This window comes from Hemicordylus capensis, chromosome 11 (genome assembly GCF_027244095.1).
Source record: "Hemicordylus capensis ecotype Gifberg chromosome 11, rHemCap1.1.pri, whole genome shotgun sequence".
Taxonomy (NCBI): domain Eukaryota; kingdom Metazoa; phylum Chordata; class Lepidosauria; order Squamata; family Cordylidae; genus Hemicordylus; species Hemicordylus capensis.
The window spans coordinates 22090624-22107153 of NC_069667.1; the positions used below are offsets into that span (position 1 = coordinate 22090624).

The 16530-nt window shown below is 47.2% G+C and overlaps 1 protein-coding gene across 1 annotated transcript; it reads right to left on the reverse strand.

The window, feature by feature from the left end:
• Positions 1–3087: 3087 nt before the first annotated feature.
• On the reverse strand, positions 3088–14884 carry IDS (iduronate 2-sulfatase). Its single transcript, XM_053274416.1, has 9 exons — positions 14605–14884; positions 11931–12067; positions 10441–10618; positions 10246–10334; positions 9324–9524; positions 8071–8241; positions 6672–6798; positions 5703–5876; positions 3088–4260 (listed from the first exon to the last, which is right to left on the reverse strand). Exons 1-9 carry the CDS (start codon positions 14747–14749, stop codon positions 3773–3775), a joined length of 1710 nt encoding a protein of 569 aa, XP_053130391.1. The 5' UTR covers positions 14750–14884; the 3' UTR covers positions 3088–3772.
• Between the last annotated feature and the right edge of the window lie 1646 nt (positions 14885–16530).

Genomic DNA, 16530 nt, shown 5'->3' on the forward strand with positions numbered 1-16530 from the left:
GAACCAACCACGACTTGGTGTGCCGGGAGTCAAGATCAATTTTCAGCACATGAATCATTACATTAAAATCAGTTATTAAGAATATTATAAGGAAAGTTACTTGTCGGTCGTCGTCGTCCCCCCAGCCTGTGGGTCAAGGGACCCACCGTTTTTAAACAAGGATATTGGCCAGAAAAGAGGCTTTATCCCTGCAGAGTCGGTGGGGGACTTGGGAGGGCACGACAGTCCCAGACAAATGCCGAGTCCTCTCCTCTCCCCAAATGGCTGTTTGTTTGTTAGTTAGTTTGTTTAATTTATATGCCACCCTTCCAAAAATGGCTCAGGCTAACATTTATTACATCAAAATAAATGTTACTTTCAGACTGCAATCCTAGGCATGTTGACTTGGGATGTACACAGTCGGATGTCTTTCCAAGTAAACAAACATAGGATGGCTTTGTAAGGCAGTTTCCAGCTGCCAGGTTGCTACGGATATTCCTACCGGGGGGTGAGGGCAGTAAAAAAGTAGCCAGGAGCAAGATCTGGTCCTCAGGCCTTATGTCGTGCAGCCTTTTCTAGGGGACAAAGGTCCCTGAGCCCCCGTTGGAGCGGCTCGCTCGGTGCACCTCCCCAAGTGTGCAGAGCAAAAGAAAGCAAGGCATTGTTTTGCGGGACTTGGTATATTATTATTATTTAATTTGTTGGCTTCTCTGACCTAGTCTGCTCCTGCAATTCCATCTACCCAGTTATACGGTAGGCTCATCCACACAATCCTAATCTGGGTAGGAGGAGGAGTGCCCAGCCAGGGCAGGGGAGCGGAGCGCCTTCCCAATGGGCGGTCACGTAAACCCAAGTCACAAGGGAGGTGGGAGTGAATGTGTGGGAGCAGGGAGTTGGGTAGGACGGCTTTTTGTCCACCCTTCGTAAAATGCTGGGGGGTCTGGGGGTGGGGCGCACCCATCTGAGCCAGCTTCCGCCTCCCACACGATCACTCCCCCTCCCCTCGTTGCTTGGGTTTACCCTTCAGTACAGCCTCATTCGAGGGGCTCAGCGGGGGGGGGGTGCTCACACCGCCTACATTCCCTTGAGCAGTGTGTGGAATGCTCTGCCACAAGATGTGGTGGCAGCCAACAGATGGCTTTAACTGGGGTTTGGATAACTTCATGGTCTATCGACGGCTACTAGTCGAGGGGTTATAGGCCACCTCCAGCCTCAGAGTAAGAACAGCCCTGCTGGATCAGGCCCATGGCCCATCTAGTCCAGCATCCTGTTTTCCACAGCGACCCACCAGATGCTGCTGAAAGCCAAAGGCAGGCGTTGAGGGCATGCCTTCTCTCCTGCTGTTGCTCCCCTGGGCCAGCCAGTATTCTCTCAAACAGGAGTCACTAAAAGCAGCCTTGCTGAATCTGCTTGGTCTTCTGCTAGAACGTTGAGATCCAGTTATCAAAGCCAGCTGCGACCTTCCCTCACATAAGTACCACCTTGAATTCCAACGTTTGGAGGAGAAGCAGTATCTAAATGAATGAATGAATGAATGGAAACTTCTATCAGGCATTTGCAGGGCATTAATGATGGCAGAAATGAGAAAGAGAACCAGCTCTCCTTGGATTTCTAAACACTTCCCTGTAGGATTGCCTGCGTGAAAAACCACGTACGGGCAAGTGCTTGTTTTCAAGCCTGCTTAAAGTACAGAGATTCTGCCGCTGTGGCAGAATCTTATGTCCCATATTCAAGACAGTGAAAAATGACCATCAGAATTTTGGGCTGAGTAGATACTGACCTCTAGTGGACAAAAGCACATCCCATCACGTCCCTATCAGAATTATATTCAGTTTTTAGGATGTGTGTGGTGTGTGGTGCAAAGATTCAATTAAAATATTGCCAGCGTATTTTCTCTTTGGGGACTTCAATGCATTGAATAGGCTCCCACGAGGAAGGAAAACTCACACTTATGAGGAGTTTGCAGGCAGTCCCAGGAAATCGGGCTATTCCCTACCATCAAAATAAGTCTTGCCAATAAAGAAAGAGTCCTGCTGGGATCCGACCAAAGCTCCATCATGTCTAGTATTCTGTCTCCACCAGGGGTCAGTCGGATGTTTTCAGGAAGCTCCTAAGCGGCATGTAAAGGCACTTTTACATGTTTTTCTCCGGTTGCTTGTTCCCAGTTACTAGTACTGAGTTATACTGCCTCTGTGCATGGAGGCTCTACATAGCTATCATAGCTAAGAGCCATTGCAAGACCTCTCCTTCATCAATGGAGCAAAGCAACAAGCAAACCAGAGTTGCAGTTCTGTGCAGGCATACTTAGGAGCAAATCCCATTGGGGATGTGACTGCAGGGCACCTCTTTTGCATGAAAAAGGTTCCGATTTTAACCCCCGGAAGCATCTCAAGCTGGAGCCATCGCTGAGTGGAAGAGCAGCTGCATGCAGAAGGTCCCAGGCTCCATCCCCAGCACCTCCGGTTGGGCCATAAAAGACTTCTGCCTGAAGCTCTGGACAGCCACCACTGCCAATCAGAGTAGACAGTACTAAGCTAAATGAACCAATGGTCTTGGTCAGTATAAGGCAGCTTTCTTCTTTGTAACCTTAGTGGGTGAGGGAGCTCAGTGTAAAAGCATCTACTTTGCAGGCAGAAGGTCCCTGAGAGGCCTTCAGAGGGAGACAGGAAAGTCTCACTACATCAGCAGCTGCCCTATAATTGGCCACGAAGGGGCAGAACAGCCTACTGAAGCTGCTGCAAGCATAGGATCATAGAGTGTGATTTGTAGAGCGGCACATTCATGAGTGGCAGCCCCTGTAGCCACAGCTCTCTATTGCTTCCTGGCCTGCTGCTGATAGAAAAGCATCCACACGACCAGAACAGCAAAGTAGGAGAGCTTTCTTCTCATCCTACCTAGGTTAAGAGCAGGGAACAAAAGCTGGGCTACCCTGCTTTGAGCATCCTGGGTTGGAGGGATTTCCATGAGTTCACACAACCATACAAACCAGGGTCCAACACTTCCGACTCTGATGTTGATGATTGTGTGAACAGGCCTGTTGTATATCAACATTCCCTCAAAAACATTTTAACAGACCTTCAAAAGGCGTGATACATAAAAGGCAAAAAATAAAAAAGAGGGCAAATTTTATTGACTAAGAATAAAAGGAAAGGAATCCAGCAGTGCAAGTTTTTGAGGGTTTTTTTGGTACAAACACAATTATAATCCCAGGAACCACTTTTTATATAACACAAAGTTATAGAAACTAGGGATGTGCACGGAACCAGGCGGGGGTGGTTCAAAGGTGGAGGGGGGTCGCATTTAAGGGGGGTGCACTTACCCCTACCTCCGCTTTCCCCCCACTGGCGCTCCGTTATTCAAGGCTCCTTTGGGGTGGCAGGATACCTCCCTGCCACCCCATTCCCTCTTTGCCTGGAAGTACTCAGCACACGTGTGCGCCGGGCGCTGATGTGCGCTTGTAGCTACCCGTGCATGCGCATGAGCGCAACGTGCACACACACATGCCCAGCACACTCACAAGCGCCAGGTACTTCTGGGTACCCAAAGGAGCCTTGAATAACGGAGCGCCGGTAGGAGGAAAGTGGAGGGAGGAGTAAGTGCACCCTCCCCTGCCCTTAAAGTGCAACCCTCCCCCCCATCTTTGAACCGGCTGAACAGCCGGTTGTTCGAACCAGTTCGGAGGCCCTTAAAAAGGCCACCGAATGGGTTCGTGCACATCCCCAGTAGAAACACGTTTACTCTGCCAGTTACCAATCTGATAGCAGGATTGGCAGGCAGGGAGAGAACATCAAACTTAGAACGTCAAGATCTTGCAGAGCTTCTTGGTCAGGTGGCTGTATGTGGCGCTTCCATACACGTTGTGATCCTGGTCAGGATCAGTATCCACAAAATACAACTCCCCTCCGTGGAGGTCACTTAAGTCGACAGTAAAGTTGTAGGGGTTGAACCCCAGCCACACGGTACACCTGTAGCCCGTAGTGCGCATGGAATATCCCATCACTCTTATATCTTCCAGCGCTGGCAGGTCAGAGTTCCACTGAGGGGTGTCCCCAGGTCGAGGATACTGGCTGAAAGCAACAGGTAGATCGTAGTCCTTTCCTCCTTCACGGTGGCTTCCTTGCCCTCCGTTGGCAAGTGGGAAATAGGGAACCATGCTTTGTCCTTCAGTGCACAGCGAGATTTGAAAGGAAGCCTTAGGACATGCAGGAGGAACCGCTAATCCAGCAAGCTCAGCAATCGTTGGGAAGAGAGACACCAGCTCCACTATCTCTTTGGGTTTCCCTAGGTAGGGGGGAAAAACCCGTAAAGAAGCATTAAGGGAGCATCCCAAGAGCTCAGCGGGTGGGATTATGGGTTGGCATTTGTCTTAGGAGACAACCTAAGGTGGTATTTGGCTGCTTTGGGAATTATTAAATACTAGTAAAAAGGTGGTGGGCGGGCAGATGAAACCATATTGTCTTACAATTTAACCTGCTTCCTGCTGAGAAATTTGCACTCTCAGACAAAAAAATTCCTAGGAATATCTCGGCTTTCAATCAATCATCTATGAGCTTACAAGTCCAATGACCTAGTGCCAATAAAAAACTGGCATTTCATAGGCTTTCATTAACTGAATTGGTCATTAACTGAATTTTGTTGCTGCTATTGGGTGGTAGTAACCGGTGTTTATTAGGGCTGCAATCTTGAATCAACTAATCAGTTAGATGAAGGGTTCTCAAACTTGGGTCCCCAGATGTTGTTGGACTACAACTCCCATCATCCCCAGCGACCATGGCCAAAGGTTTATGTAGTCCACCACCGTTTCACACAGCGGCCCACCAGATCCCTGAGAAGCCCAGAGGAAAGAGAGGAAAGCATGCTCTCTCTTCTGCAACTGGTATTTGGAAGCAGCTATCTCTTAAGACTAGTAGCTATTGATACTTGCCTCTATGAATTTGTCTAATCCCCTTTTAAAGTCATCCAAATGACTATATTTGATGGCAGTGAACTCTTATGATTATGTGCTACATGAAAAAGTTTTTTTCTTTTTTCTCTTTCCTGGCCATCAGTTTCATGGGATTACCCCTAATTCTAGTGTTGTGTGTGTGTGAGAGACGAACCTTTCCCTATCCGCTCTCCCCACACCGTGCATTGTTTTATAAACTTCTATCATGTCTCCCCATAGTCACCTCTTTTCCAAACTAAAAAGCCCCAGAAGGTGGAGCTTTTGAACCGCATTCAGACTGAACCACAGGTATGAGAACCGGTTCAGTTTGTTTGTTTGTTTGATTAATTTATATACCGCCCTTCCGATACGGCTCAGGGCTAAGCCGATCAGTTCAATGAAACAGCACAAACCGGTTTGAAGTTACTCGCAATCGAACCGCTCGAACCGCCCTGATTCATGGGGGTCCAGTTTGCAATCAAACCGGTTCTGCACATCCCTAATACATGGTGGTATTATAATATTAGCAATTTTATTTCCAATCCCCTTCCTAATGATCCCTAGCATAGGACTGACTTTTTCATAGCGGCCGCACACTGAGTTGACATTCTCAGTGAGCTCTTCTCCGCATTCTTAAGCTGTATTCTTCTAGGTTTAAATACTGATGCCTTTATTTTATGAGAGCATGTTTTAAATGAGTATTGTAAGCTACTTGAGGATTACAGTCAAAAGGCGGAGTCGAAATATTTTTAACCAACAGCTATGAGAGCAAATTGCATGCCCGTGCTGATAACCTTACCTTGGGGCACAGAGCTTGAAGCCTGGGTGAAGGCATCAATGAAAGGAAAATGCTTCTCTCCTGGGTAAGAGATGGGAGTTGTCCTCCCTGGTACATAGAACATCAGCGGCACCCGGGTAGCAATGTCAAAGTTGCTGTATTTCGCCCACTCTCCATGTTCACCCAGAGACCAGCCTAGGCAAAATCAAGTCAAGCAACTTTTATTGTATTTAGCCATTGGACATTTCAATAAAACACCTAATAATGGCAGGGAAGGATATTGAATACAGTACACAATAACATCTTTGACCAGGGTTTCTCAAACTTGGGTCCCCAGATGTCGTTGGACTACAACCCCCATCATCCCCAGCCACAAGGCCAAAAGCCATTGTGGTTGGGGATGATGGGAGTTGTAGTCCAACAACATCTGGGGATCTAAGTCTGAGAAACCCAACATTAGACCAAGTAATTTACACAACAGCATATTAGACCAAGGAGCCATCTGGATAATTAATAACTTGTCAATTCCAAGCATAATTAATAACTGGGCAATTCCAAGGATCCAAACGGAATCAGGCATGTTACCACTTTTTCAGTGATTGTAGCCATATGCAAATTTTCAAGTTGAGATTATATATACCCACTGGCATGAGAATATCTCCTACTATAAGGCCATATATTTACAAGACCCTTACATATTATAGAGGGTGTCTAAAACATGCATAATATATCAGTAACAGAATCAGAAGGGATGTCCAAAAATTCTGATTCCGTTACTGATGTATTTTGCATGTTTCATTCACTATCTATTCTATTGTGCATCTGCACAACCCTTGCGTTTAGCGCAACAGTGTTCTTGCACAGCTGCATAAACATAACACTGCACAGTATGTCAGCCACTGCGATTACAACACAACTCCATAGGTACATAGAGAAGACTCTTTTAACACAGTTAAGTGGCACCATTCACAAGGGGCCCAGAGGACTCACCGTGGTCAGCCGTGAACACTACGATCGTGTTCTGAGACAGCCCCGTGTCATCCAGAGCATTCAAGAGCTTCCCAACCAGCATATCCAAATATGAGACAGATGCAAAATAGCTCTGGCGAATTTGCAGCTGCAAAATGCATTGAAAGACGACACATAATTCCCGACTGCTAAGCAAGCTGTTAGATGTTTCCTCCAATTTGAAGGACGCCTGGCACACAGATACTGGCGATTTCTTTGTAACTCACCTCTCTGTCTTATCAAAGTAAAGAAAAGATGCGCCGTCAAGTCGGTGTCGACTTCTGGCGACCACAGAGCCATGGCGTTTTCTTTGGTAGGGGTTGACCATGGCCATCTCCCACACGGTATGAGATGATGCCTTTCAGCACCTTCCTATATTGCTGCTGCCCAGTATAGGTGTTTCCCATCGTCTGGGAAACAGACCAGCGGGGATTCGAACTGGCAACCTCTGGCTTGCTAAGTCAAGTCATTTCCCCACTGCGCCATTAAGGTAAAGTGTGCTGTCAAGTCGGTTTCAACTCCTGCAGTAACCACATCATGCAGAAATAGAGCAGCAGCAGAACAGAGACACCAGCAGCCCAAGGTCTTTAGTTGCTTGTTAAAGGCAGACAGGGAAGTCAGGGAACGGGCACCCACTGGGAGAGCATTCCAAGCACTGGGGGCAGCCACCGAGAAGGCCCTGTCCGGCATGCATGACAATCGAGTCCCCGCCAGGGTCGGCACGCAGAGCAAAATCCCCTTTGATGACCCTGTAGGGAGGGCAGAAACCTTCGAGAACATGTGGTCCTTCAGGCATCCAGGCCCCAATCCATTAAGGGCTTCAAAGGTGACGAGCATCAACCCCATTTCGTCCAGTTCGTCTGGTGGCGACGCCTTCTCTGTAGCTGCTCCTGGGCTATGGAATGCACTCCCGGCAGAAATCCGTCATCTGAGATCATTGCTGTCCTTCAAGAGCGCCCTTAAAACGTACTTATTTGGCCTGGCCTTCCAGAGTTTTAAATGATGAATTGTTTTAAACTGTCTTAAACTGTTGCCCTGATCTTCAGGGCTTTTAGCGGTTTCATTGGTTTTATTGTGTTTTAATAGTTTGATTTTAATTGCTAATTTGTTTTAATTGTTTTTATCATGTTGTGAACCGCCCTGAGCCATTTTGGAAGGGCGGTATATAAACCTAATAAATAAATAAATAAATAAATAAATAAAATTTCATTCTCGCAGACTCTCTCTGCTTCCTTGTTACTAAAACGTTTGAGTTCAAGGAGAGTCTTGCAATGGTGGTTCAAGGCATGCAAGAGTTTTCTGGAATACCAGTAAGCCATTCTCACCTGCCCAGCCTCTCTCCCTTCTAAGATCACAGCCAGACAGGGAACTTCCCACCTACCTGGAACTCTTTTGGAACTGGCCCATAAGGAAAGCTGATGTTCAGGGCTTCAACATCCTCCCTGCGCCTGATATCGGTCCAGGGGTTGTATGCCACAGAAGGGAGCCCTTTAGGAATGTCAGGGTCTGGGGCCAACGTGATGTTTTCCAAGGGGTACAACTTGAGAAATTGCTGGAACAAATAATGAGGTCTGTTGAAGTTGGTTGTAGTCCATAAACTCCTGCTGAAATAAACGTGCTAGTTCTTTAAAATACCTGTTGCGTATATCTGGTAGGTTCTTTAGTTTTTAGCTTTTATAATTCTTAGTTTTTAGCTTTAAGCTTAATTTGGAATTTTAAAAGCTAATTATGACTGTGATGTTCGCTTGGATTTTTAACTTGTTTAATTTGGTTGATTTTATTAGTCTGATTTTATGTTGTAACTGTTTTATAAATGTTATGAGCCACTCCGAGAAATAATGTACTGGAGGGGAGGGGTATAAATATTTCAAACAAACAAAACAAATAAAAATAAAATAAAATCCTACAAAGCTCTGTATTGTTTTTGCTACAACAGACTAGCACTGCTACCTCTCCAGAAACTACACATATTTGAAAATACAGCCCATGTGCTATAGTGGTTAGAGAGTTGGACTAGGGCAAAGGAGACACGAGTTCAAATCCCCATTCAGCCATTCAGAACTCACGAGGTGACCCTTGGCCAGTCACCCATCTCTCAACCTAGCCTACCTCACAGGGTTGTTGCGAGGATAGGCAAAAGAGAAGAGCCGGTCGTGTGGTAGCAAGCATGCATGGTCCCCTTTGCTAAGCAGGGTCTGCCCTGGTTTGCATTTAGATGGGTAACTACAAGTGAGCACAGTCTGATGTAAGATACTCCCCTCGTGGGACTGAGTCGTAGCTCAGCAGTAGAGCATCTGCTTGCATGCAAAAGGTCTCAGATTCACTCCCTGGTGTCTCCAGGTAGGGCTGGGGGAAACTCCAGCCTGAAATCTTGGCAAAGCTGCTGCCAGTCAGTGTAGACAATACTGAGCTAGATGGACCAAGGGTCTGACGCAGTATATGGCAGCTTCCTATGTTCCTAACCACGCACACCACTCTAGACTCTTTGGAGGAAGAGCAGGGTATAAATGTAAAAAATATAACTATTATTGGACTGGTCAGATGTCTAACCCTACACCATTCTTATCAAACTAGAACTCTCCTCTGGAAATGGATACTTGTTTCAGAGGGGGGCTTTTGCTCCAGCACCCTTACCTGAGGGTACCTGAACGGGATGTGAGGCTTGTGATACCCTACAGCGAGGAAGAAGTTGCTGTTGCTTCCTTTCACAATGTTCAGCAGTCGAATCGCTTCCTCGGTGCTCTGGATGTCTGGCAAGGTCCCCTCGGGCATCTCAGAAACATCCACCGGGCAAATCAGGTTCGCGTGGAGCGTTCCATCCTTCCCTTTGCAAACCTTAAAGCAAAGGGGGAAAGGAGAACTTCAAGGCAGGCTGTGCAATCATAAACATTATTACAGGAAGGTACGTCCCAGTGAAAGCCAGGCAGCCCTGCTCCCATATGAAACACAGCTATTGCCCGACTAAAGAAGTCTCCGCTGATTTATCAAACGAGTGTTAACTGCTTGTGCAGTTAATTCGGCAGAGAACTGCATATAATGCAAGCAATCGCTCTGGAGCTGCTTGGGAGCAGAGAACTATCTATGTTGTTTGTGTAACTCAGTAATGTGTCATATACTTCGATGCTGTACAATAAAGATAAGAAAGAATAACTAGCTGAGGCGGGTGCAGAGCATCTGCGTCTCTAGTTTCCCCTGCCCCCCGCCAATTTCTTTCCCCACATGCCTGCCACTGCTGATTTCTTCCCCACCCACTGCCGTTTTCTTCCCCCGCCTGCCCACCAGCCTACCCCCTGCCGCCGCCACTTTCTCCATCCCTCTCCCCACCGCTGTTTTCTCCCTGCACCGCCGTTTCGTTTCCCACCTCGCCCGACTGTCCACCAGCGCTGCCACTTTCCTCTCCCCCTGCCGGCAGCTCACTCGCAAATTCTCACGAGAGATGTGACGCATGGGATTAGCAATAGTTACGCCTTAGATAGATAGATAGATAGATAGATAGATAGATAGATAGATAGATACATAGACAGATAATCGAGACACTGCCAGGGTGCCTAGTCACCTTTGTGTTTTCATATTTTTCAGAAGAAGGATGAAAAGGTGGGGTGGACCAACTGTAAGGATAGTCATCGCTATGGTTAGACGAACTCCCTGGGAAAAGAAGCAAGAAGAGAAGGAATGTAGGTGGTGGTGGGACGAGGGGAAACTTCAAATCCAAACTCCAAAGACTTTATACAGAGAGGTCATTGGAGCTCACCGGGATGAAACACTTTCCCTACAGATAGGGTGATGTAGCCATTTTCCTTGAAGAACTGGGGCAATGTGGAATAGTTTCCGGCGTGCACCCTCCAGTAAGAGCCAAAATCGTAGAGCCTGGTGGTGTCTGGCCTGCGCCCGGTGAGGAAGGAGACTCTACTCGGGGCGCAGACGGCTTGCTGCAAAAAGAGGAGAACTCAGACTTGGCCTGTTTCAGAGAAGCCCGACAGATTCCAAAAGAACTTGAAACCAGATCATATGAGCCATTTCCCCTTGCCTAGCAGGCCTGGGAAAGTAACTGCCTTCCAGCATCAGCTTGTCATGACAACATAAAAAGAGCCCTGCTGGATCAGTCCCCAAACCCAGCATTCTGCTTCCAACAGGGGACAGCCAGATGCTTTGAGGAAGACCACCGTGCACAGCATGAACGCAACAGTCCTTCCCTGCTGACACATCATAGCCTACGGCTTTTGGACTTGGAGGTTCCATTTTGCCATCATGGATACGAGGCCTTGCTCACTTCCTCCTCTGTGAATTTGGCAATGCTCTTTTAAAAGATTAGACTAAGCTTGGCATATGGAAAAGAAAATAACCGTGAGTAACCACATAGCATTCTTTAGAGGACAAAAGAGACCACCGCATAAATGTTGAAGAGCGGAGAGCATTAATTGTGCCTTTCCTGCACTAAAGCAAAAACAAAAACTTTTAGGGATCTGTAATGCAACTTTATTAATTATTATCATTATTGTGAATAATAAAAAAATAAGGATAGTACTTTTTCTGCACTAAAACAAGGCCAAGAAAAGTAATGTTTAAGGATCCCTAATGCAACTTGATGATGATGATGACGAATAGTAGTAAGAATAGTGCTTTTTCAGCACTAACATAGGAAGCTGTCATATACTGAGTCAGACCCTCGGTCCAACTAGCTCAGTATTGTCTACCCAGACTGGCAGCGGCTTCTCTGAGGTTGCAGGCAGGCGTCTCTCTCAGCCCTATCTTGGAGATGCTGCCAGGGAGGGAATTTGTAACCTTCTGTATGCAAGCAAGCAGGTGCTCTTCCCAGAGTGGCCCCATCCCCAAAGGGAATATCTTACAGTGCTCACACATCTCCTATTCAAATGCAAACCAGGGCAGACCCTCCTTAGCAAAGGGGGCCATTCATCTCCACCAACAAAAAAAACCCCTTAAGGATCACAGTGCAAGGCAACATCTGCACAGTTCCAATCACTGCCCCGTGGGCAACTGTGCTTGCGCAATTTTTGCATTTTGTGCAGCAGCACTCTTGCACAACTGCACAAATATGACTTGAAACGTACACATTAGTTACGAGGTCGAGCCAGCTTGAGGTCAGACCGGCTCGTACATCCCTCGTGCACATGCCATTGTGCAGTACACTGGCCATTATTATTAAAACAATTAATCGTAGCTTTTCCACCCAAAGAAGTTCCCAAAGCCGTTTACATGGCAAAAATTCTTTGCATCACTCACTTGTGCAAAGGCATTTTGAAACACGACACTCCGCGAAGCCAACTGATCGATGTTCGGAGATCTCACGAGGGCATCTCCATAGGCGCCCAAGGCAGGCCGTAGATCATCAACGACAATGAAGAGAACATTCTTGCCATCTAGACAGCCAAAGGGTTAGAGGACATTTGTTTCCGCTCCATTAGTCAACACTGATTGAGGAACAATGAACAGAGGGGAACTTCTCTGTAGCTAATTTTAATTCCTTAACCCTATTACAAGAAGCAGCAGACTGGCGAATCATGTATAATAATACTATTTTAAAGGATTAACACCATCAGGCTGACTTAAGAGATATTTAAGGCACCTTTGCAAAAGGATTGTAGAAATAAATTGCATTGTTCAAACATGTTGAGTGAGCTTACAGGACAGGATTCTGCCATTCTAATCATCTTGTCTGATCTCAGCGCACAGAAACCAGTGATATTTAGGCCTTGTTCCCAGATTGTCACTGGAAGGAAACCACTGGGTACATTAGCCAAGGACAGCTTATCTGTCTGACTCTGCTCTTAGGAATCACGTAAGACGGCTGAAGCTAGAAGGGTCAGACCATTCCCGGGTGAAAATATCTCTAGGAGTGGGTTGCTGGGTTTTGCTTTGCTTTGTAAATGTGGCACTTTTGTGGAAAGACAGGGAAGAAATTTATAATGCACTGAAAGTTAGTTTTATTCACTGATAGCAGGCTGTTTTATTGGGGTTTTTTAAAATTCTGAGTCCCTGCAGAGAAGAGATGCCGAGTCACAAGAACATAAGAACAGCCCTGTTGGATCAGGCCTAAGGAAGCCCATCTAGTCCAGCATCCTGTTTCACACAGTGGCCTACCAGATGCCACCGGAAGCCTACAGGCAGGAGTTGAGGGCATGTCCTCTCTCCTGCTGTTACTCCCCTGCAACTGGTACTCAGAGGCATCCTGCCTCTGAGGCTGGAGGTGGCCTATAGCCCTCCGACCAGTAGCCGTTGATAGACTTCTCCTCCATGAAGTTATCCAAACCCCTTTTGAAGCCATCCAGGTTGTCGGTTGTCACCGCACCTTGTGGCAGAGAATTCTGAGTCCCTGCAGAGGGCAGAGAAGGGGCTTTTTAAAATAAATAAATAAATAAACAAACAAATAAATAAATAACTCCTTTGGTTTTGCAATTGTGTCAAACAGCTAAGCGTAATCCAGGTGAGGTGAGGGTCAAACGAAACGTAGCTTAGTTCTGCCTAGGAACATAAGAAGCTGCCATATACTGAGCCATTGGGCCATCTAGCTCAGTATTGTCTACACTGAGTGGCAGGGGTGCCTCAAGGGTTCAGGCAGGAGTCTTTTCCAGACCTATCTGGAGATTCTGCCAGGGACTGAAGAAGCAAGGCCATCTGCATGCAAAGCAGATTTATTGTACATAGCAGCTGCAGGGGGCTGATTAGGACAGGGATGGTGACATATGGGGGAAGGGGATTTGCTCTCAGCCCCCCCCCAAAAAAGAGACACACACACCCTCCACTGTTAATTGCCTCTGGAAGAAGCTGCCATCAGCACCAACTGGCTATTAGCAGTCCCTGCCATAGGGAGGAAAAAACCCTTCTTGGGTGTGGTGCAAAGCCTTGAAACCACCTGAACGTCCAAATTTATTTGTTTATTTATTTAGTTAGTTATTTAACATTTTATATCCCGCTCTTCCTCCAAGGAGCCCAGAGCAGTGTACTACATACTTGAGTTTCTCTTTCACAACCACCCTGTGATGTAGGTGAGGCTGAGAGAGAAGTGACTGGCCCAGAGTCACCCAGCTAGTTTCATGGCTGCATGGGGATTTGAACTCAGGTGTCCCTGGTCCTAGTCCAGCACTCTAACCACTATCCCACGCTGGCTCCAAATCACCCTCCTCCTGTCCCAGATCTGAACCCAAATCCAATGCATTCAACACCCCACTCCGGCTCCTCCACGTCTCAACCCCACCTCAACCCTACACAAGGAACCTTCCTATGCTTCACCTTCTACAGGCACTAGCCCTTAAGGGACCGGGCATCGGCTTTATATGCAGAAGGTCCCGGGTTCAATCCTTGGCAGCATCTCCAGGAAAGCCTAGGAAAGCTCCCTGCCCGAAACCTCGGAGAGCCGCTGCCAGTCAGTGTTGACAATACTGAGCTAGATGGACCAAAGGTCTGACTCGGTACAAGGCACCTTCCTATGGTCCCAGGTCCCAAGACAGCTGGCTGGCAGCCTACCCAGGACCCCTAATCCTTGTCTTCCCAGCCAGGCTTTCTGCACATGGAGCACCCAAGCTCTAGATCTCTCGCCTTTCGGGACCCCAGACACACCCCAGCCCGGGGGCGCGCACACACACACACACACACACCAAAAAGTGGTGGAGACACAAGTTTCAGAGACATAAAAATAGAGGTACGTTTTGAGTGGAATAAAATAAAATAAAATAAAATAAAGTCTCCCCCTCACCCCCACCCCGTTTCAGGGTCCCAGAAACCTAATATGTGGGGCCCAGCTCGCCCACCCATAATGCACCCTGCCCCTTCGATGCCCCCCCCCGCGTCACCCTTTCCCCCGATCCCCCCCCCCCGCGGCCTTTTGCGCGCTCTGCGCCCCTGCGCTGCTGCTGCTCCTCCTCCTCCCCCCCGAGCGGCCCTTCGCTCGCAGCGGCACCTTCCGGAGCGTCTCCGCCCTCGCGGGTTCCTCCAGCAGCCCCCGAGCCTGGTACCGTCCCGGCAGCGGCGGCGGCTGCCCCAAGAAGCAGCCCGGCGAGCGGCAGCGCCCAGGCAGCAACTCGCGGTGGCCGCGCCGGCCCCATCGCCGGGGAGCCGCTGCGCTCAGCTCCAGGGCGCAAACCGGAGCGCCGGAGAACCCCGGAGTCGCCCCCGTCCCCGCTTCGGCTCCGGAGGAGGAAGCCAGTGCGGGGCGGAGCTGCGGGGGAGCTCCGCCCCTAGAGGGCTGAAGGCCGGGCCAGGGAGAGGAAGGATGGAAGTTGTTTCGGCTGAATTGCAAAGCTGGTCCTGTGGTCCGCTTTCATTGCGGCTGGGCTGTGGAGCATAGGGAGCTGCCATATACTGAGTCAGACCCTTGGTCGATGTAGCTCAGTATTATCAACACAGACTGGCAGCGGCTTCTCCAAGGTTGCAGGCAGGAATCTCTCTCTCTCAGCCCTATCTTGGAGATGCTGCCAGGGAGGGAACTTGGAACTAAGATGCTCTTCCCAGAGCAGCTCCATCCCTTGCTGAGGGGAATCTCTTCCAGTGCTCACACTCAAGTCTCCCATTCATATGTAACCAGGGTGGACCCTGCTTAGCTAAGGAGAGAGTCATACTTGCTACCACAGACCAGCTCTCCTCTCCTCTTGTGCTTAGGCTTATTTTATTTGTTTTATTTATTTATTTGTCGATCAATATGCTCCCTGCATATCTGGGAAGAGCACCTGCAGGCTTGCATGCAAAAGGTTCCACGTTCCCTCCCTGGCAGTTTCTCCAAGATAGGACAAGATTTATTTATTTTTTTAATAGGACAAGATTTTTTTATTGAACCAACAAATTACCAAAGCATACAGTACATTGCCAAAGCACAATTATATACAAAGTAGAGAGATTCCTGCCTGCAACCTTGGAGAAGCCGCTGCCAGTCTGTGTAGACAATCCTGAGGTAGATAGACCAAGGGCCTGACTCCGTAGAATGCAGCTTCCTATGTTCCTATTTTGGGCTTATTGCCTTGGGCAGCTTATGAGAGAATTCTCTTGTTTTCAGACAATTTCTGAAAGCCCATGACATTCCCAGGTCGTTTGGAAACCGTTCCTGGCATTCTGTGCCGATATCTTTGTAGAAAGTGGTGTTGGGCGATTCTGTGAATGGTGTCTTGGTCTTTGCTTTTTGTTTCGTTTTGGGTTTATTTGAAGGGGATGTTTGAACTGGAGAGGGAAGGGGTGGGTATTTATAGGCTGCCTGCAGAAGAGAGGGGTAAATATTTAATTATGCTAAAAGAACAATCTGATTGTTTATTTTTATTTATTTAACATATTTGTATACCGCCCAAAACGCAATTCTCTGGGCGGTTTCCAACAAAACAACAAATAAAAACAACAAATAAAAAGGTTGTTTTTTAAAGCTCCTCAGTCTCCATGACAGCTTTTAGAAAGCATGTTAAATCCTAGCTTTTTATCCAGGCTTTTATTTGATTTTCTCTGCTGTTGCTCTTTGTACTTTGTATTGTTTTTATGCTTGTGTGTTAATTTTTTTAATCAGATTTGTTTTATATTTTTAGCTTAATATTTTAATTGTGTCATTTTTACAATCTTGTTTTTAAATTCTTCTGTAAACCGCCTTGGGATTATTTGAATGAAAGGTGGTATATACATTTAACAATAAATAAATAAATAAATAAATATTTGAAACGTTAAAACTATTAAACACAATTAAAACAATTTTTAATTAAAAGCCTGGGTGAACAAATGCATCTCGACTGCCTTTTTAAAAGTTGTAAGAGATGGGGAGGCTCTTATTTCAGCAGACTGTTGATTATTTCTTTGTCAGAACAAACGTTTTATAAGATCGTCATGCTGTCTGAAAATTATTGATGGAAAAAAG

Bases quoted from the DNA above. Each gene is read 5' to 3' on its own strand.
- IDS (XM_053274416.1), bottom strand. From the start codon at position 14,749: ATGGGGCCGGCGCGGCCACCGCGAGTTGCTGCCTGGGCGCTGCCGCTC. The intron at 12,068-14,604 runs GTGCCGCTGCGA...TTGGCTGTCTAG, and splicing joins GGGCGGAGACGCTCCGGAAG to ATGGCAAGAATGTTCTCTTC. The intron at 4,261-5,702 runs GTAAGGTTATCA...CCCCCTACCTAG, and splicing joins TTCAAGCTCTGTGCCCCAAG to GGAAACCCAAAGAGATAGTG.